Raw genomic sequence first — 21137 nt, 5'->3', positions numbered from 1 at the left:
TCGCTTCTTCGGCTAAGTCACTTCATCACATCAGAACCTCCTTTGAGTATCTTGTAACAAAGGTTAAACAAGCTGCTAGCTCGCATGTGCATAATTTATCTCTCAATTTACTTGTGTACAAAAATCCCTTGGTACTGTAGCAGAACTCAAATAACAATAATAGTTTAAGTAATAACCATGGATTTGAAATATGTCTTTAAATGCCTTATATATACAGAATGGAGAGGGATTTCATCCATATCAAAATGCATCACGGGGGTTCTTTTTCAATGGAAGGTCCACTTACTTATGATGGAGGCGAAGTATCTATTTTTCGAGATTGTTTTTCGAGATTGTGACAGTGAGCGTACATCCTATTTTCGTCTAGTTCGCATGGCTAAAGATGTAGGTTTCAAAGATGGCGATGAGTTATATTATACAGTTCCTGGGTGTAGCCTTGATGAAGGAATTGATCTAGTTCACGATGATAATTCTGTTCGTAAGATGTTGGACTTCGCAAAGAAACACAACTTTGCAGAAATCTATGTTAAGCATAAAGGCCATGAAAGTGCTTCTGCTAATCCAAATCCAATACCTCGTCCGGACAGTAACAAGAAACTTCCAGCGGAGGTACTTCACCAAAAAAAGTTATTTTTCTGCATGCATTATTTTTCTTGGGTGCTCATGTGTGACTTGCTGATTGCTTGTTGTTTGGTTGTGTTGTGTTTATCGCATCCTATCTTATTTCTTATAGCTGATGCTTGTACATAACCATCTTGAATCATGAAAATATTCTAATTGTGCGACATTATCATCTAATTTTGTTCACAGACATGGCACGTCCACCAACAAACCGGGAAACCATAATCTTATGGCACGCAATGAGGCGACGAAGAGTGAAAATACTCATAATCTTATATCTGTTGTTGCAAATATTGATAATGTTACTTAGAAGGAGTCGATGTAGGATTCGTCAAATTAGGTAGCCTTCTTGGTATGACCCAATTACTCGAGCACAAACCTTGAACAACAAGATACGAGTAAGCGACACAGAATGCATTTTCCAACTTCGGATGGATAGGCGTTGTTTTAGAGTATTATGTTCTTTGGTAAGAGAAATAGGCGGGTTAAAAGATACTAGGCACATGAGTGTCGAGGAATCGGTTGCCATGTTCCTTCACATACTTGCACATGATGAGAAAAATCGAGCAATCCATCATGATTTCCAGCGTTCGCCTGAATCAGTAAGTCGGAAATTTCATCAAGTTCTAGGCGCAGTTTTAAAACTCTGGAAAGTGTTACTTAAGAAGCCTTGGTCAATTCCGGCCAACTGCACGGATGGAAGGTGGAAGTGGTTTAAGGTACCAAAATAATATTTCAACATAGAAAAGAGTTGTAGGTCCAGTTTTGTTCACGGTCTAACACATTTTGTTCTTACTATAGAATTGTTTAGGCGCCTTAGATGGACGTATGTAGAAGTTCATGTGCCCCAAACTGACAAACCAAGATTCCGTTCACGAAAGAATGAAGTTGCAACAAATGTTCTTGGTGTATGTGCGCCGGACATGCAATTCATTTATGTGTTACCGGGTTGGGAAGGATCAGCAGCTGATGGGAGGGTGCTTCGAGATGCTTTGTCAAGATCAAATGGCCTTAAGGTTCCTCGTGGTAAGAGATAATATTAAAATGGTCCATCCTAGTTAAATGTATATATTGTATACATAGTTAACAAACCCATACACATGTTCCTATTGCATAGGGTGCTATTATCTAGTCGATGCTGGATACAAGAACTGTGAAGGATTTCTTGCTCCATACAGAGGACAGCGGTACCATCTCAATGATTGGAAAAATCCCCCAACAAAAAAGAGGAATTGTTTAACATGCGGCATTCGTCAGCAAGAAATGTGATTGAGAGGACTTTCGGATTATTCAAGATGCGATGGGCTATCATTAGGAATCCCTCTTATTATCCTTTTGATACACAAGTTGACATAATTTTAGCATGCTGCTATATTCACAATCTGATACGACAACAAATGTGTGTTGATCCCTGGGAACAGTATCTAGATGAGTACATGCTACGCCTTCAACAACAACAAGTAAATGAGGATGTCATTCAGTCCACCGAAACATCATCAGAATGGACTGAGAAAAGAGATAAATTAGCTGATGAAATGTGGAAAGCTTGGACAGAGAAAAGACGTGATCGCTGATACACGCTACTAGATGTTAGGTGGAGGATCTTAATTGTTTATTCAGCAACCTATGAGTGTCCAAACATTCTTCATCAATATTTGTTTCGTCCCATATGTCGTAGTTGCTTATGTTTCTTTTTATTCACTTTTCTGTGATAGGAGATATTGATTAATGTATGAACATCATATTTCATTTATGACCATCTATATTCTTTATCATTTGTATATACATTTTTATTGTCCTATTAAAATCTAGAAGAATACCAAGCCAAAGGAGAGCAAATTGACATCCAAAAAGAGAGACAAGAGGACATGGACAGCGGAGGAGGAAAAGTTACTTATTGACATTCTATATGACATGAATGATTCATCTTGGAAAGTAGACACGGGTCACAAGTCCGGCTATCTTACATATATTGAGAAGAAAATGGCTGAAGTACTCCCACATGCTGATCTCAAAGCTGATCCACATATCAGGTCAAAAGTTAAGATTTTGAAGAAACAACTTTCCTATGTTCTGGAAATTATGCAAAATGGTAGTGGATTTGGATGGGATGATGAGAAGAAGATGGTAATCGGAGATAGAGAGACCTATATGGGTTGGGCAAAGGTACACTATGTCAAATAAATAGACAAAGTAATCTGTTATGTTTCATTTTTTGTGCATTATAATTTGTTTTCTAATGGAAAGTCATGCTCTCTTTGTAGTCCCGTGAAGGAGCAGGTCCTCTGTACATGAAGCCTATGGTTAATTTTGACAAGCTATGTGAGGTTTATGCTAGCGATTTGGCTAAAGGAGGCAGTGCTAAAGGTCCCGGAGAAGAGGAAGTTGTAGAAGTTGAAGAAACAGCAGATGCAGAACCTACTAGCCAACCGGCCAAGGAGAATTCTCCTCAAGCACATGAGAACACCAACCCATCTGGTGGTTCTAGGCCTGGTCGTAAGAGAACATACCCTGATGATGATGCACTAGAATCAGGCCTTATAAGTGTGTCCAACACAATTGCAAAGTTCTTGGAAGCAGAACAGGACAATGCAAAAACCATGAACGGTTTACAGAGGGCGTTTATGCATGAAGCTGAAGTTCATGAGCAAGCATCAGCCAACAGAACCAAGTTACTTGATATTCTGCAGAATCTTAAAGATCTCAGTAAAGAAGAAGTTGTTATGGCTGTTCGTGTCATTAGTGGTGACGCTGGAAAGACCGAGCTTTTCATAAAGTTGCGTGATGATTTCAAAGTACTATTTGTTCGCCAGGAGCTTGAGGCGGCCAAAAAATAAGCGAATACCCAGATTTGAACTTCCAGATTAGCAGCTCATATATTCTTTTCTGCTCAGGACTTGTAGTTGTTTTCTTTCAACTCATCACTTGCAACACTCAGTGCCTCCATTTATTTTTTTATATAATCTCGTCTTATACTCTTGGAAAGGATACTTTCATATGTTCATCTGCTAGTTAAAATACTTGCTTCATGTCTTTGCTCTCATTTGCTGGGATTGACTGTTGATGATTTGCTTGATGGACTATTCAATACATCCAGCAAGCATGACACCTATTATCTGGTATCTCCTTCCTGACCTGGTATCATCTGATATGTTGTATGTATGCAAGTCTATTGATCAAATGCAAAATTGTTGCTATCAACATTTTCTCTCTTTCTTAGGCGTGGAGCAAATAAAGTCAAAATATGAGTATTTTCTTATTGCAGACCTGATTAACGGTAACACTCATTTGCCCAGCTCATAGAATAATTCCCATTCCTATAACCACGAACCAAACAAAGGAAAATAACTCCCTGTTGATTTCCCACTAATAATTCCCACCACACACCAAGCATGGGATTGGGACTAATAGTCTACTTCCCAAGTCCATTCCCTTCATAAACTCCCCCTCCTAAACTCCCATTCCCAATCCCTCAAGCTCCCAAACACGCTTTTGAAGTTTTGTACAGTAATTCTATCTTGTTCATCGATTTGTTCTCGGGTTCTGTCACTGCTCCCTGCACGGCCATCCGAATCCGTTCACCGCCTCTGTCACTGCTCCCTGCTTCTGCTGCATCAGGAACGCAACGCAATACAATGGCCGACGACCACATCAGATCACAGGTCATATCCCCGTATATAACCCCAGCCAGCGCAAGTAAACACAAGGAGGCAGCCACGGAGAATTATTGTTACAGTAATTCTATTGTTTCGTTTCAGGCAGAGGTACTTGGAAAATCCACAAAGTGTTACATACACAAGTTCAGATAATCTTATTACTTTGCAGGAATCAGTGAAGACGAAGGCTGTTCGTTGTTGACGTTGCCGGTGCTCTGCCGTGGCGCCTCCGCAGCAGCAGCACGGTCAGTGAGGTTCCATGTCCACGCCGGGGTCATGCGAGAGTATGATCATCTCGGCAGGCTCGCTCGAGGAGCCGTCGAAGAAGCCCGTCCTGGACTCCGAGTTTGTGCCAAGGAGGTCGTTGACGACCACATGAACAGAGGTGCTGTCAGTTGATGCCGCAATCTTGCTTCCGTCGCTGCCATCAGCGCGGACCGCAAATGAGTCCGTGGAGTCCGACATTTCATGAGCAGCTGCCACATTTTTGGTTTGGTGACTTTGGCATCGCGTCTCCTCTGCTTTGCTCAACTCAACATCATGAGCAGGTGAAGAGCTTCGACGTCTGTCTGGCGAAGTGGTGTTGCTGGTAGCACCTTCATCATCATCTTCAGAGCCTGTCAGTGGGTTTGCAGCTTCACCATCTTTGCCCTGACGGATTCCAAGGATCATGAGGCTACTTGTGTCCTGATGATCAGTGGCCACCATTTCCAAAGTTCCATCCTCATCATGGTTGGGCGATGATTCCATGGTATCAGGGTTTTCGACGATCAACATTTTATCTGCATTGACCCCTCCAGGGCAGCTCCTAGCACTTTGGTTTTGCTTTTCTTGGACGGTTGTTTCAGTGTCCACATGGCCGATACCCACCTCTCTGCCAGTTTCAACAATGGTCTGCATGCCACCGAAACTGAGCCTGCGAAACAGGTTTGCATTTCCAGAATCCCCGAGAATCGATGATTTATCACCTGTGACATCTTCGCAGCAGCCATGGATCCTTTGCTGCTCATCTTGCGGTTGCACTTCTGTTTCGAGATAAGCTCCAGGCATCACAGTACATGTGTCATTAGATATCAAACAGATGCTATTGAGTTTACAGTTCTCATCTGATACTTTCAGCATGTTCTCGGTATTGCCAGCAACATCTTCACAGCAGCCTTGGATCCTTTGCTGTTCATCTTGCAGCTGCACTTTGGTTTCAAGATAAGCTCCAGCCAGCTGAGTACATCTGTCATTAGATGACAAACTGACGCTCTTGAATTTACAGTTCTCATCTGATACTGTCAGCATGTCCATAGGTTTGGTGTCGTTTGGAACCAATGCAGTTTCACTTTCATACTCCTCTCCATGGTAAGATGCACTTGCTAACCGCGTCTTCTTCCTTGCTGCTTCCTGAACATCGGCAGTATAATCCGCTCCTCCTTCAACATTTGGATCCTTAGCACGCCGCTTAAAGTCCAAGCAAGGGGTACTGATTTGTTCTTTAACAGTGACTTTGCAGCTCTCATGTACTTCAGCAAAGAGGGGTTTATTTGATTCTCTGTCACAAGAGATGTCGAAGAAACTTGTCCTGGACTCCGAGTTTGTTCCAAGTTCGTTGATGACCAGATGAACAGAGGTGCTGTTAGTTGACATACCAATCTTGCTTCGGTAACCCTCGGCGCAGACCACAAATGAGTCCGTCGAGTCTGACATTTCATGGGCAGCTGCTATATGTTTGGCTTGGTAACTTTGGTATCGCATCTCCTCTGCTTTGCTCAACTCAACATCACCAGGAGGTGAACTGCTTCGACGTCTGTTCGGGGACAGGGCGTTGGAAGTAGTATTTTCATCATCTTCAGAGCCTGTCAATGGGTCCGTAGCTTCACCATCTTTGCCCTGAGGGAGGGTGCCGGTGTCCTGATGATCAGTAGCCACCATTTCCAAAGTTCCATCCTCATCATGGCTGGGCAAGGATTCCATGGTTTCAGGATTTTCGAGGATCAACGTTGTATCTGCATCAACCACTCCATAGCAGCTCCTAGAACTTTGGTTTTGTTTCTCTCGGAGGGATGTTTCAGTGTCCACATGGCCAAAACCCACCTCACTGCCAGTTTCAACAATGGTCTCCATGTCACCGAAATTGAGCCTGCGAAACAGGTGTGCATCTCCAGAATCTCCAAGAACCGATGATTTATCACCTGTGACATCTTCACAGCTGCCTTGGATCCTTTGCTGTTCATCTTGCAGTTGCACTTCGGTTTCGAGATAAGCTCCAGCCATCTGAGTACAGGTGTCATGAGATGACAAACTGATGCTATTGAGTTTACAGTTCTCATCTGATACTGTCAGCATGTTCTCAGTGTCACCAGGAACATCTTCATGGTAGCTTTGGATCATTTGCTGTTCATCTTGCAGCTGCACTTTGGTTTCAAGATAAGCTCTGGCCATCTGAGTACATGTGTCATTAGATGACAAACTGATGCTCTTGTGTTTACAGTCCTCATCTGATACTGTCAGAATGTTCTCTGTATCACCGGTAACATCTTCACTGCAGCTTTGGATCCTTTTCTGTTCATCGTGCAGTTGCACTTCGGTTTCAAGATAAGCTCCAGCCATCTGAGCACTGGTGTCATTAGATGACAGACTGATGCTCTTGAGTTTACAGTTCTCATCAGATACTGTCAGCATGTCCATAGGTTTGGTGTCTTTTGGAACCAATGAAGTTTCACTTTCATACTCCTCTCCATGGTAAGATGCACTTACTAACCGCATCTTCTTCGTTGCTGCTTCCTGAACATCGGCAGTAGGATCTCCTCCTTCAACATTTGGATCCTTGGCACACCGTGTAAAGTCCAAGAAAGGGGTCCTGGTTTCTTCTTCAACACTGACTTTGCAGATCTCATGTACTTCAGCAAACAGCGGGTGTTTATTTGATTCTTTGTCACAGGAGCTGTCGAAGAAACTTGTCCTGGACTCTGAGTTTGTTCCAAGTTCGTTGATGATCAGATGAACAGAGGTGCTGTCAGTTGACATCCCAATCTGGCTTCCGTAACCCTCGGCGCAGATCGCAAATGAGTCCGTGGAGTCTGAGATTTCATGGGCTGCTCCATGTTTTGTTCGGTAACTTTGGTGTCGCATCTCCTCTTCTTTGCTCAACTCAAGATCACGAGGAGGTGAAGTGCTTCGACGGCTGTTCGGCGACAAGTTGTTGGTACTATCTTTATCATCTTCAGAGCCTGTCAGTTGGTTTGTAGCTTCACCATCTTTGCACTGAGGGAGGGTACTGGTGTCCTGGTGATCAGTTGCCACCATTTCAAAAGTTCCATCCTGATCATGGTTGGGCAAGGATTCCATGGTTTCAGGATTTTCGATGATCAACCTTGTATCTGTATCAACCACTCCAGAGCAGCTCCTAGCACTTTGCTTTTGTTTCTCTTGGAGAGATGTTTCAGTGTCCACATCGCCAAAACCCACCTCACTGCCAGTTTCAACAATGGTCTGCATGTCACCAAAACTGAGCTTGCGAAACAGCTGTGCATTTCCAGAATCTCCGAGCAATGATTTTTCACCTGTGACATCTTCACAGCAGCCTTCGATCCTTTGCTGTTCATCTTGCAGTTGCATTTCGGTTTCGCGATAACCTCCAGCCATCTGAGTACAGGTATCATTAGATGACAAACTGATGCTATTGAGTTTACAGTTCTCATCTGATACTATCGGCATGTTCTCAGTATCACCTGTAACATCTTCACGGCAGCCTTGGATCCTTTGCTGTTCATCTTTCAGTTGCACTTCGGTTTCGAGATAAGCTCCAGCCATCTGAGTACATGTGTCATTAGATAACAAACTGATGCTATTGAGTTTGCAGTTCTCATCTGATACTGTCAGCATGTCCATAGGTCTGGTGTCTTTTGAAACCAATGCAGTTTCACTTTCATCCTCCTCTCCATGGTAAGATGCACTTGCTAACCGTGTCTTCTTCGTTGCTGCTTCCTCAACATCGGCCAAATAATCTGGATCTCCTCCTTCAATATTTGGATCCTTAGCATGCCGCTTAAAATCCAAGACAGGGGTCCTGGTTTTTTCTTCAACAGTGACTTTGCGGCTCTCATGTACTTCAGCAAACATTGGGGGTTTATTTGACACTCTGTTAGAGGACCCGATCAAATTTTTACTACCTTCAGGAACAAACAGCCTTTTGCATGCACCATATCGATCAGGTTCTTTAGTAGATACATCCCACAGGACTCTCTGAATGTTGCTTGGTTTTCCACCAGAGAACTTGTTGGATCTTCTGTCATCGTCCCAGACAAATGAATAGTCCAATGCTGGACCTTTTATCATCTTATGAGCTGAAGGCATACCCAACGTTGCACGATTATCACATGGAAAGGACTTGCTCTGCTGTGCCCTCCGCCGTTTTCTCCTCTGATTAGGGGAACTGAAAGACTTAGCATTCTTTGATGGGAATGGTTTGGTCTTGAACTTCTGTCTTTGAACAAAAGATTCAGGTCTTCCCATTAACCGAGCAAACACGCTTTTTCGCCCTTCAATGTCAGCGCGAAGCTTTGAATCTGCCGGGGGCTGATGGCAATCATCTTTCTTCCTGACACATGGTTGGTGGAAAGCTGTGTTCTCTTCAGAGTCACTACTGCCTTTAGATTCTGAAGAGTGGCTCTCATCTCCAAGCAAATCAAATAGAGTATCAACACCATCTGAAGTATCATCCTCCAGCTGTAGTGGTATATAATCATCAGTAAACTTGTCATCCACTGCTTCTTGGGTGCCAGGTTCAGTGACAACGTCTGTATTTGCTGCAGTGTGCAAGGAAGATCTTGAGCTGTTGGACTTAGCCACATCAGAGATGTCTAGTTGTAACTCTCTGTGCTTTAATGACATAGGCTCAGATAACTTGTGACTCGGCGATGCTGCATGTTCCCCAACATTGGAGGAGGTACATGTTTGACAGGGGCTTTTCAATGAACCGTGTGAAGTGCTATTTGAACCAGACTGGTTATCAGTTTGGTTAACCACAGAAGAAATATCAGACTCCCTTGGAGGTTCATACTGTAACCTTGGATTTTGACGAGGCTGTAATCTGTTCCTTGAAGAAAACAAGTGAAGAAGCTTTACAACCTGTATCAAAGAAACACCCTGGGATCAGTAGCTAACGTAAATTAACATAACACCAGAAGACTGTGAAACAGACCTGTTGATGTGTCAAACCGTAATTAAACTTGTTTCTTGCGAAGTAATAATTATCCTGTACAGCATCTTCAAATTCACTTTCCATCAAAGGCTTGCAAAACCAAATCCTCTTAAAGCGTATCTGTATTTAGTGAACACAGCAGGAAAAGTATTAGTCTGTCTCCCATAATATGCCAGGAAGGGCAAATTCCAAAGCATCACAGAAAATTGCTGACAGTTTCCCTTTACCATCTGAAAGGTGCAAATTAGTGTGAAATATGGAATAAGTGGAGGATAGATGCTCCAGGTGGGTTATCAAAGACATGTCACTGAGAAATTTCATAGAAACCCTGGAATATATAACTATGCTTGGTATGTCTAAAACATATTCATACCTGACAAGGATACTGAAACCCTGATGAGGCATATGCACCAGGAATGATATTCATGGCTCCATCTGAAGTTGCTTCAAACACCCCATGAAGCTTACGTTGCTCAACATCATACAGGAATAGTGTCGCGCCAGATTTCACTTTATGTATAAACTCAGTACATTTAGACGAAAGGCCAAAAAGCTTTCTGTGGAAGCACTCCTTCCTGGTCAGGTGGTTGCACAGAAAAATTGCTCCATCATAGGCTGGAACATTCTTACTCTGTACCTTCCCCATCCAAAAATTCATTGGTTTTCTTTGATACCATGAAACAATCAGAACGAAAAAGGGTCAGGATATTAAAAATTAACTCAAATCCAAAGAGAAGAATCTAGAACATGCTTTCTAAGAACATGCAGTTATATACTTCCTCCGTCCGGAATTAGTTGACACTCAGACGAATGTATCTAGCACTGAAATACGTATAGATAAATCCGTTTGAGCGTCAGCTAATTCCTAACGGAGGGAGTATATTGTATAAAACTGTAAGATAAGGCAACAATACGATGGTATGAAGCCAATCATCAATCATGACCAGAAGCTCATTTTTTTTCCTTTAGGAAATCTGCAGCGGAGTTCCTACCTACAAACAAACACGCTGAACTGAAGACAAACAAACAACTGCCAAAAGAGGATTGGCATGAAACACAAACACGGACATCTTAATGGCAGCACAAATATGGCGTAACACTTTTCAGTTTGACTAACCAGCAAATGGGGCCCCATGTGCAATCCATTCCCATTCCCCACCTTGTGGGTCTACACTGCCTGATTTTGCAATGAAGCATGGCTTTCGACTGAACCATTTACATGTATTCTTTGCAACTGGAACAAGAGATGCAGAGGTTCTCCCCTGACATAGTGTTCCAGTAAGGGTTAAAAACTTGCAGATTTAACATTCAATAACGCCTGCCTGAAAACCATCAAGATCCCCATCCCTACAACTTACTCCAACAAGTGTGATGCTAACAAGAGCAGCTCCAACTAGCAGGATTTGTGCACAGGAAATCTTGCTACGATATATGCGCACATCTGACGAACAGAACCATCCATGGGCGCCCGCTAGAGAAGGGGCACCCCACAACCGTCGGTCTGGTCGCCGTTGTGAAACCATCGCAAGAGCAAGAAGCCGCCGATTGCTACGCCGCGCAGGCAAGATGCCGTGCCAAGACACGGCGTTCTTGGACGGACGGGCGGGCGGGCGGGCGGATCCCCTGCTCTTCGGTTCTTGGGAGGGTTTTAGCGCTAAAAAACAAACAGAAACCCCAATTTTCCTACCCTGCCAGGAAACGATTTCTAGAGAGATCCCCCCCTCCTACAAGGACGATGCTGGCATGCCGCGACGAACACAGGGCGAGATCACGGGGCCGGAACAGGAAAATCATGGCGAGAACAGGGACGGCCTAAGCATGGATTGCGGGGCAAAGCAAGAAGTGAAAAAAAAAAGGAGTAACAGGGGAAGAAACAGAGCAAGAAGCAAGGTACCGGAGGCCAATGCAGGAGGAGGGCGGCGGCGCGGCGGACTGGATCGGGCTCGGGCCAGGCGGCGAGCTCGTCGGTGGGATTGGGGGAGGAGGAGGAGGGGTGAATGCCTGGCTTCCCGGTGGGGGTTTTCCTCTCCCTCCCTCGCTCGCCTTTACATTTGGCTTTCTCGCTTGGCAGGGGAAGGCTGGACGGGTTGGTGAGGCGATCAGAGGGTGGCAGAACCCCCCCATCCCCTTCTCTCTCTAGCCCTCTCTCGTCTTCATTGCGAGCTTTGCCTTTCTCCTTTTCTGTTAGTTTCTTTCCGTTGCAGTCTGAAGTCTGATCGTGTGCCCCTCCCGTTCTGGTGCAGCGACGCGGCGCTCGTTTTGGCTCGCCACCGGCACGAAGCGTCCGCGAAGCTGCCGCGGCGATCCTGTTTGCTCGCCCGTGGTGCTGCCGTCCCGAATGGTAATCACGTACGTACACGATACCGCCGTGCTCCCCTAACTGGCTAACTTGTTGCTGGATCGGTAATGGGAATGTGATGGATCGTCTCATTTGGTTGATGCTGCTGCGGCCGGTCACGTGACATCGTGTTGGACGCACTGAGTGAGACCCTTGGGACCGTCCATTTCATGTGCGACTTTGTACTCCCTTTTATATGTGTGATAACTCAAAACGGCGCCCAGCCTCAACAGTAAATTCAGAAAAGTACATCAGAAGATTCAAAAAAAATATTCTGAATTTCTTTGGCAGCTAATAAGATGCTCATGCAAGCAAGGCGCGTGCAGAATTTCAGATTGTTCGGACATCTGAAGAGGTCGTATATGAAAACAAAATTGGCTCCTGATACTGTTTTTTTGTTGTTGTCAAAGTTTATCTATTTTTCTTTGTCGAGGAGAAATATAGAACTGCCGAATTAAGATGCTTCGAAATCCAACAAGGTTTTACTCTCACCTTTTGAATGTTTGAATAGCGGTGCTGCTAACTAGCTACTCCCTTTCTTTCTGTTTATAGGAATCAATTTAAAAATCTCGCCAACCATGACAGATGATGAATGGTGCAATAATTTTTGTACTAGTCTGCAAACGTACTCGGTTACTGCGCTCAGCGCTATTTCAAAAGTACCACGTCCTCCTGTTTTGTTCAATAAATAAAAGCGACCCTTTGTGAATCAGATGGCCAAGCGACACTGATTCTGCAATCGTAATCGACTATGTTTCTGTTAACGAAGAAGCATGTGATTGTGTCTGAAAATACCCTTTTTTGTAGATTCGAACAACCCAATCCACCTAAAATGATCTGCACAAACATGCATGCATTACGCTGCACTACCCACAATGCCGAAAAATCCACAGCCCGTTCAAATTGGATCAAATATTGGCCTTTTTATCAGCATGGTGTGTATACATTTGAACCTGTGATTGAGCGCCCGGGCAGTCTCCTCATAATGTGCGTATCATTTTTGTTGGCAAACACTTATAATAGGATTACTCACGTCTCGTCGACCATCTCATTTAGGCGTATCTCATGGGTCCCCACTCATTGCACCCCCTTTTTCATCAACTCTCCTACTAGTGCCATGGATGGGGTCGGGAGGTGGAGCTCAAGTGGAGACCCACAATGCCTCATCCCTTGATGTGTCCTCATCCCAAGCGCCTCTCCTCCTCCTCCGGCCCACATAGAGTTCGGACCAACTTAGAGATGAATTTCTAGTTGGAGACCCTCGGAGTCAGGTGCATGAGCTCGAATCCATGCCAGCCAAGAGCTTCGTTGCTGAGGCTGGTGGCGCTGCAGCAAGGTTGTTGTCGGCTATGTCGTTAGGCCAGGTGGTGGTGGTGCAAGGTAGTCATCAGCGTGGGTGGCAGTTCTGGCCTGCAAGACCATGTCTATATGTGACCTCAACATGATCCATGTTCCAATGGGTGGGAGCGACATTTTCCATGTTGTAATGGGTGACCAAAGGCCCACACCATGCAAGTTGGAGGTGACTGCAACATGGTCCATGTTGCAATGGATGACTGTAACATGATGCATGTTGCAATGGATGACCCCAAGACCCACGTCATGCAAGCTAGAGGTGATGGCGACATGGTCTATATTGCAATGGGTGATCGTAGTATGATCAATATTGCAATAGTGAACAAAGGCCCATGCGTTACCTGGTGACCTTGCGAGCGCAACAAGGTTTGTGTTGCAAAGTCTCGGAGCACAACATGGCCCTTGTTGCAAAGGTTGAGGCTAACGCGATGGGAGAGGGCTGTCTTGGGCACCATCCAATGGCTGCTGAGGCAGCTGATCCAATCGATTCATCACTCAGCCGATGTGTAGCGTCCGTTTTTTGGTTTCTAGTACGACCCAAATTATAACTGTTTTTGTTGTAGATGCCTTTGGATTTGATTGGTATTCAACATTGGTAAGAATTGATGAGGGTCAGTTACTTTCAGAGAAGGAAAAAAAAATGATTCAACGGGCATCGGTTTATGGTTGATGGAATTAATGTGGCATGGTAAAATCTTTTAGCTTGATGTGAAAAGTTCAGTGTAGAAAAGTTCATAGTGAAGAAAATATAATCCTACCTTACTATTCATTCAAATAGTGGTTTTGAATATAGCTTTCATTTCACCATTTTTTCCCAAAATACAATGGATATCATTTATTCGTTAAACCTCATATGTGAGTATACCGATCGACCATTTATGTTACAGAAAAAATCAGTTTTTTTTTAAAACATCCTACTATTTTTTTTAAAAAAAATACTATTCATAAGGGGTTCCCGTGGAACCATGTTCCATAAATCCGTGTTGATGCAAGTAGCCACTATGAAATATGCAAAGGTTTTATTATGGACTGGGGAATTTAAAATGATTTCAACCAAGTTGAATTATCACTATTCGACTTTAAACTCCAAACTATGTATTTTAATCATGATTTACGCAGACTATATTAATGTAATCACCTCACTATTGTAAAACATCATCAAAATTTCCAACAATACAGTGCGTTCAAATCAATTGGATGACCCATGTTACAATTGATATTACAAAACGACGTAATGTCTCACCATTTAAGAAACACAATTGCACCACAGTAACATTGACTATGACGATGTACCTTTTATTAAGTTTTTTCAAATACGTGCATAGAAATATAGAATATGCTTAAGAAGCAAAATCATGGATAATAGTAGATAAAAGTTTAGTTGCAACTTGTGACATCGGGGTGAAAGACATGTAGGCACTAGACCGAATTGAAGTCCATTTCCATATAATGATCGATGAAGAAGATTTTACGGGTGTCCATCACTGTTTCCGCCTCCTCCACCTTCGCCACCACCACTTCCACCATTTTGACCATTGCCTCTCCCTCCACCGTTGCCAGAAGCATTAGCATTGGCATAAGCACCACCGGACCAGTACCCATTGTTTGACTCACTAGCACCAGAGCCAGTGCCGCCACCATTCCCATAACCACTAGATCCATCATAGCCTCTACCTTGTCCTCCGCCTCGACCGCCACCATGACCACTAGCACTAGAAGATCCACCGAAAGGGTCTGGACCAATCTGGGTCGAGCCTGAGCCCAAGGCAGATCCAGATCCACGTCCAGACCCACCATTTTTTCCACCACCACCGCCTCCTCCTCCTCCACCACCACTTCCATGGACGAACCCCCCATTTTCATCATTTCCTGCAGACCCAACAGCAGCCCCAGACCCTGATCCAGCACCATTGACGGACCCACCACCCTCTCCTCCTCCCGTTCCGGTTCCTTCGGAACTAGAGTATCTAGCTACCCTTGCAGCATTGGCTAACCCAGTGCCGAACAGGACAATCAAACTAAGAGCTAAGCATTTAGTGACTGCCATATCACGAGCTTTGCTAGAGTGCAAGATGAGATGTCTGCTAAACTCAAAGAATAGCATGGGTATTTATAGGACCAGAAGCCATGACTGGCTCTTTGTGTCAATGCTTCGTTGCATGGTACGCGGCAAGAACTCCCGTAAGAGATCAAGTAATATGCAAGTGGAGGCTTATACACAACTGGTGGATGGATCGGAGCTCTTTGCGTGCATTAGTGGATAAACATGTTGTTTATCTGATTAGTCTTCGTACACAAGTTTGCCTGTCACGAAGCTCGAGAGCACAGTACCACACACAGTTGATACGATTGAATGGATCTGTGAGTGAGATCGTCAAAAGAAAGATTGATCTCAAAACGAAATGTAGAGCTAGCGCTCCTACGGTCCTACCAACCTCTTGTACTGTAAGGACCTCTAGCAGTCTGCTCCTCGGTCAGGAAAAGGTCTTACAACAAACACACATATTTTCAGTATTTAAAGTAGTTTTTAATTGCGAGCATAAGTTATAGCTAGATTTCTTCTTATATACTCCCTTTGTAAACAAATATAAGAGTGTTTAGATCACTACTTTAGTGATCTGAATGCTCTTATATTTCTTTACGGAGGGAGTAACAAATAAAATAAACTTAGATTTAACCCGTACTTTTTTTTAGAAAAGGAGGATGACCCCCGGTCTCTGCATCTGGGAGATGCATACAGTCACTTTATTGATTATTCTCGAAAACCTTACAAAGTGTTATAACAATAAGCCTGAATCCACCATCTAGGCAACATATGTCGCTACTCCTATCCATATGATGAAGGGGTGCTAACTGGACCACTACCCAGACCACTCACCTAATCCTAACATCAAAAGCCGGAATCCCCAGCCTAGCCACATACCGGGTCTGGGGCATAAACCGGTCTGACGCACTCAAATGTGTCGTCTCCACCATCTTCCACTGGTCCATCTCCAAGCAGATTGAGGTGCCAACCTTGGCAGGCTCCTCCGCCATCAACGCCACCATGACGCCAAATGACGACCACCACCTACGCTAGAACATCGCCAAACAAATGGAGCGCTACCACAAGATGAAGATCAGCGGTAGAATAGATAAAACGCCGCACACATTGCCGCCGCCAAACACCTCACACGCACCACAAAGCACCCACCGTGCTTCCGGGAACCCCAGGCGACGCCTTCAAGAAGGAACGCCACGAAGGTACGACGCCGTCGCCGCAAGGGGAACTAGAGCTTTCGCCCAAATGAAGAGCACAATAAGAAACGGGATAGGACCTCGACAAGGCCTCCAAAAAGGAAACCGACGCCCACAAGGCGCCACCATTGTCGTGGCCTCCACCGACGGCCAAGAGTTTCCCCCGATCCCTCCCCCGTCCCATCCACCCGGCCAAAGACCTGGCCAGGGGAGCGCACGCAGCCGGAGAAGGCGTTGGACTTCATCGAAGCAGGCACGCCGGGTGACGGGGCACCCCGACCCACCGTAGTAGACGTCCACCGAGACCTCGCCACGCGCACAGCCGAAGTCGCGGACCACCAGCTCCCACGGCCGTCGCCCGTCGAGAGGCCACGCCGTTCACACCGTCTGAGGCCGCCGCCCCGGCATCCACCCACCGCGCACATCCCGTCAAAACACGGAGAACGACCCACACCGCCGCCACCAGGGGGACCACACCGCGAGCACCCAAGCCGGGCGACAAGGCAGGGCCGCGCCGGCCAGATCCGGGCGGATCTGGCGATCCCCGGCCCACCAGCCGCCAGAGAGGAGCCGACCCCGATCCAGGGTCGAGCCGGCCTGATCTGGCAGTCGGACCTTCCCAGGAGACCCTCACACCGGATCGGGAGGAGGGCTAGCGACAGCTCCACGACCGACGGCCGCCACAGAGGGCCTGTGTCGGCGGCCACCAGGAGCTGGGGAGGCGGGCGGCGGCGTCTGATGCGGGGTGGGGGCGCCTCCAACGTCGAGGCGGGTGCGCGGGGAAACCCCCCCGCCGCCTACCGCTGTGTGTGCGGCTGCCGGCGGCGGCGGGGGAGGAGGAGGGGAGGTGGGGGGAAACCGGCGGGCGGCTAGGGTTTCGCCCCCGAGTCGCCTGGAGCGGACGACGCGCGGGGGGGGGGGGGGGGGGGGGGATGGCTACGCGAGGTAGTTTTTCTTTGTGAAAGATAGGAATGTTGTTTTTATTCGTTAAGAAGGGTAAAAGAACAGAAAGCCGATGCACCATCAGGGATGAGATCTGAAACACGCCGCCAGCTCCACCCCCATCTCCCTTCCCAGCCGGCGCCACCTCCTACCTTTCCGTCCTCTCTTCCCCTTACCGGTGTTAGAGACTAATGGCTGGGCTAAGCCCCGGTGCCGGTCTATGAAGGTGGCGGCGGGGAGGTCTCCGCTCCGATAGCCTTCAACAGTGAGATGTTATCTATGAACGAATGATGTTCCCAAGAGTAGCATCGAGCCTCGAAACGGCAAGCCATGCTTGAAGCTAAGTCAGTATGGATCTAATTGATTGCTAAACTGAAGGAACGATCTCTGTCGAAGATTCTCAATAGAAAGTGCCTAGCTCTGGAACGATGGACGAAATCATACCTATTTGAATTGAAGAACATTCTGTAACCTTATTTTTGAGTGGGGAAGGAAAATAAGCACACAAGCAAACAATCATCTAACCATTAGTATGAACTCCTAGGGGCAGCTTGAGGCAAAGGGTATATGGTTGTGTAGCGGCGACAGTGGCATTTCTTGTCCACCTTGTGGTCTCTAGTGGCGAGACATAGGTGGTTGTGATCCTATCTGCATGTACGAGGGTGGCCATGGCGGCCTGCTAGGTCCCAAAATGCTGGTTCTCTGCTTGGGCGCGCGACTGCGTCGTGGTCCCGCGCTGCAATGTAATTATTGTGGCTAGACTAGAGGGTCTTGGATCTTCGAATCCGGCAGCAACGAGGAGTACGTTTTGCCAACCGGTTCTTGGGCCACAAGCGAGGACGATGGATCACGAGGACCCTGCGGGATTGCCGAAACATACTGAATTGGGATTTTGGCCATGTGAGTGACCTTCCTCCCTCGTCAACCTCCATCGCAACTTCATTTTTCGAGGCTTTGGTGGCGAAAGGCTATTGTCGCGGCTTGACTGTCTGCTTGTACGTGCATGGTATTCACTTGCATGGCATCTCATGTCAAGACCATGATACACATGTAGTTGCTGGGATCACGGAAAGTGGTGTTGTGACATCACATGATGACTTTGATTGGTGGTGCTTCTCGAGTACCCGATCTTGAGCTTCGGGGTGAAAACCCTAAATTTGACCTAGTTGGTTATATCTAACAATGGCGATGTTTTTGCATCGTTGCCTTGTGGACGACATTGCTCTGAGTTGATCTTCAGGGTGAAACATAGGATCTTGCCTTCTGTGGTTTGATCCAGGACCGGCGGTGCTTGAGTATCATTCCTTCTCTGAAGGCGTTGCTATTGACGAACTTTTTGTTGTTGTGATGTCAAAAGATAGTTGGTGCAGATATGTTCGTTCTATAGTTTGTTGCTCGCTCTTTTGATCGCTTTGAATTTGTTTCTTTTTTGCTCCTCCGTCTTGGCATGGATTTGGTCTTGTATGACTTTGCTCTTTGCCAGCGTGCTTTTTTGTGTGTGTGCATTGGTGTTGACTGTCTACATCCTAATTATATAGAGGCCGGATATGTGCGCATTTTGTTTGTTGATGCTTTATTTTAAGTCAATAAAAATCCATTATTTGTGGGAAAAAAAACACAAAATTAAGGTGACCACAACCGACGACTTTGCATTTAAAATAAACAAGAATGGCGACAGCTTTAACAGTAGGATAGAGAGGAGCGATAAGAAAGAGTGCATGAGTACAAGGAAAGGAATGAGTACAAGGAAAGGAATGAGACTCTGCATCTGAGCTCTGGACGCCTAAATAAAACATAGTTCTTCAACTCCATTTTCATCTAACCAAGCAAATATACTAAGGTTGGACGATCCAAGATTCAAACTCATCGTAACTAATATCCATGACGATCTATGGAAATGCTTCTAGCTCCACTTGATTGTCAAACCGTTGAGTGCGGAGCACAACACGCAGTAGATTTCAGGTTTCCATGTACATCTTGGCACATACGTACGCATGTACAGCTCGACCGCAAGCTCCGAGGTCGTCGCTGCATTGTCAACCCAAGCTAGTTCATCGTTCGGCGCATGGAATCTTATGGAAGTTGCAGTCAACTTGATCAATCAGCTAGACAGCTCCAACTACTACTGAGCCAGTAACCAGCTAAAACTAAAACTAGAGCGCCCCTTGCTTGGGCTCGCGGCACTATAAGTACCCATGCAAACTTCCACGTACCCATATTCATCTCAGCATCCACTTTACAAGTTTACAACACACACCAACAATGGCTGGTATCAAACTTGTAGCACTTGGTTTTGTTGCCCTGCTAGTAGTTGGACTATCCAATGCTGCACGGGTAGCTAGATTGTCTAGTGCAGAGGGGCAAGGTCAGGGAGGGGGAGTGGGAGGTGGAACCGGAACCGGTGCTGGGGCAGGGTCTGGGGGTGGCGATGGGTCGGCTGGCAGTAGTGTTAGTACGTCTGGGTCGCCGGATCATGCCCGGGCTAGTTCCGGTGGTGGTGGTAGTGGTGGCGGCGGTGGTGGTAGTGGTGGCAGTGGGTATGGCTCTGGGTCAGGGTCAGGATCTAGCTCAAGTACTAGCCGTGGTGCCGGAAGAGCATGGATTGGCGGTGGGCGCACTGACGCCGGAGGTGCTGGCGGTGGTGGAGGTGCCGGAAGAGGAGACGGTGACCAAGGATCTAGTGGCCATGGCGACGGGTCTGGCTTTGGAAGCGGCTCCAGCAAGGTGGACAGTGAAGGCTATTATGGGGCAACTGGCTATGCTAACGGTGGCGGCAATGGTGATGGTGGAGGTCATGGCGAAGGTGGTGGATACGGTAATGGTGGAGGGAATGGGTCAGGTTATGGCAACGGTGAATTCCCTTAAATTGCTTCATAGATCAGCCAACTAAACATGGAGCCCGTAGTAGTCTGGTGATTTGTCCTTTTCTAGTTGTCTGGTGATTTGTCTTAGTATGGGACGTAATGTACGTCTCGTTTTCCACAAATCAGAATCATTTATCTTTGTGTACTGTGCAATAAGGAATAATGCTCCATCCTTGCTGAATGTGGTTACATTTAGAAGTTACGCATGCAACTTATGCGAAGATAGAACTATGTGTTGTACTCCATCCCAAAAATATAAGATGTGTTTTGACCTGTTAATATGTACTCCCTCCGTTTTAAAATATAAGACCAATTTTTATACTATCATAGTGACAAAAATAATCTTACATTTTAGGACGGAGGAAGTATTTTATAGGATACATCATGGATGCATTGGATTCGTATTAAAGGAATAATTTTTTTTTGAATTTTCACCGGGGGGGAGGGGGGGGGGGGTTCCCCCACCTGAATATATTAATCAGAGGAGGCCCGGGGGCCCCGATGATTACAAGCAAGAGTCAGGACACCAACTGAAGAATTTCAGAGGGGGGAGGGGGGAACCAGACAACCCTTAGTTACCCCAAAGCCTGCATCCAAGTTTCAACATGGGCGCGGCAGGATTTTTTCAGGCGCCCGCACCACAGCAGCGCGTCCTCCTTACAGGACCCAAGTAACCGCGCGAGAGAGGGACGCAGCCCCTGGAACACCACCGCGTTCCGGTGCTTCCATAAGTGCCAGCAGCATAGCATGGAGAATTCAGGAGCAGAATCGACTACCGAGCTCGCCGCCGAGGCCAGGTGATCCAAGCAGCTCATGCTCACCCCCTCGACGTTAACGCCGATCCGTCCCCAGAAGGATCTTGCAAACGGACAGGAGAAGATCATATGATCTGCACTTTCCAGCCCATCCTCACACACGGGACATCCTGCTCC

At 46.2% G+C, this 21137-nt stretch overlaps 4 protein-coding genes across 4 annotated transcripts; 2 read left to right on the top strand and 2 right to left on the bottom strand.

The window, feature by feature from the left end:
* Window positions 1–177: 177 nt before the first annotated feature.
* On the top strand, window positions 178–3636 carry LOC147958345 (uncharacterized). The gene is made up of 3 exons (XM_087532100.1): window positions 178–609; window positions 2437–2787; window positions 2886–3636. The coding sequence occupies exons 1-3, from the start codon at window positions 178–180 to the stop codon at window positions 3456–3458; spliced, it is 1356 nt and encodes a 451-aa protein (XP_087388226.1). The 3' UTR covers window positions 3459–3636.
* A 217-nt stretch (window positions 3637–3853) lies between these two features.
* On the bottom strand, window positions 3854–11679 carry LOC125518437 (uncharacterized). The gene is made up of 4 exons (XM_087533959.1): window positions 11363–11679; window positions 9842–10133; window positions 9469–9588; window positions 3854–9395 (listed from the first exon to the last, which is right to left on the bottom strand). The coding sequence occupies exons 1-4, from the start codon at window positions 11590–11592 to the stop codon at window positions 4524–4526; spliced, it is 5514 nt and encodes a 1837-aa protein (XP_087390085.1). The 5' UTR covers window positions 11593–11679; the 3' UTR covers window positions 3854–4523.
* Window positions 11680–14313: 2634 nt separating this feature from the next.
* On the bottom strand, window positions 14314–15232 carry LOC125524075 (uncharacterized). The gene has a single exon (XM_048689146.2). The coding sequence runs from the start codon at window positions 15207–15209 to the stop codon at window positions 14631–14633; it is 579 nt and encodes a 192-aa protein (XP_048545103.2). The 5' UTR covers window positions 15210–15232; the 3' UTR covers window positions 14314–14630.
* Window positions 15233–19577: 4345 nt separating this feature from the next.
* On the top strand, window positions 19578–20490 carry LOC125523484 (uncharacterized). Its single transcript, XM_048688518.2, has one exon. The coding sequence runs from the start codon at window positions 19604–19606 to the stop codon at window positions 20204–20206; it is 603 nt and encodes a 200-aa protein (XP_048544475.1). The 5' UTR covers window positions 19578–19603; the 3' UTR covers window positions 20207–20490.
* The last annotated feature ends 647 nt before the right edge of the window (window positions 20491–21137 follow it).

This window comes from Triticum urartu, chromosome 7A (assembly GCF_056163025.1).
Source record: "Triticum urartu cultivar PI428250 chromosome 7A, HENAU_Tu73, whole genome shotgun sequence".
In the NCBI taxonomy this organism is placed as follows: Eukaryota; Viridiplantae; Streptophyta; class Magnoliopsida; order Poales; family Poaceae; genus Triticum; species Triticum urartu.
The sequence above is the reverse complement of the archived record's forward strand: the minus strand, read 5'-3'. Positions and strand labels throughout refer to the sequence as shown.

Bases quoted from the DNA above. Each gene is read 5' to 3' on its own strand.
- LOC147958345 (XM_087532100.1), top strand. From the start codon at position 178: ATGGATTTGAAATATGTCTTTAAATGCCTTATATATACAGAATGGAGA. The intron at 610-2,436 runs GTACTTCACCAA...AAAATCTAGAAG, and splicing joins ACAAGAAACTTCCAGCGGAG to AATACCAAGCCAAAGGAGAG. The intron at 2,788-2,885 runs GTACACTATGTC...CTCTCTTTGTAG, and splicing joins CCTATATGGGTTGGGCAAAG to TCCCGTGAAGGAGCAGGTCC.
- LOC125518437 (XM_087533959.1), bottom strand. From the start codon at position 11,592: ATGGGGGGGTTCTGCCACCCTCTGATCGCCTCACCAACCCGTCCAGCC. The intron at 9,589-9,841 runs GTATGAATATGT...CACTAAATACAG, and splicing joins GGTTTCAGTATCCTTGTCAG to ATACGCTTTAAGAGGATTTG. The intron at 9,396-9,468 runs GTCTGTTTCACA...TCTTTGATACAG, and splicing joins ACGGTTTGACACATCAACAG to GTTGTAAAGCTTCTTCACTT.
- LOC125524075 (XM_048689146.2), bottom strand. From the start codon at position 15,209: ATGGCAGTCACTAAATGCTTAGCTCTTAGTTTGATTGTCCTGTTCGGC.
- LOC125523484 (XM_048688518.2), top strand. From the start codon at position 19,604: ATGGCTGGTATCAAACTTGTAGCACTTGGTTTTGTTGCCCTGCTAGTA.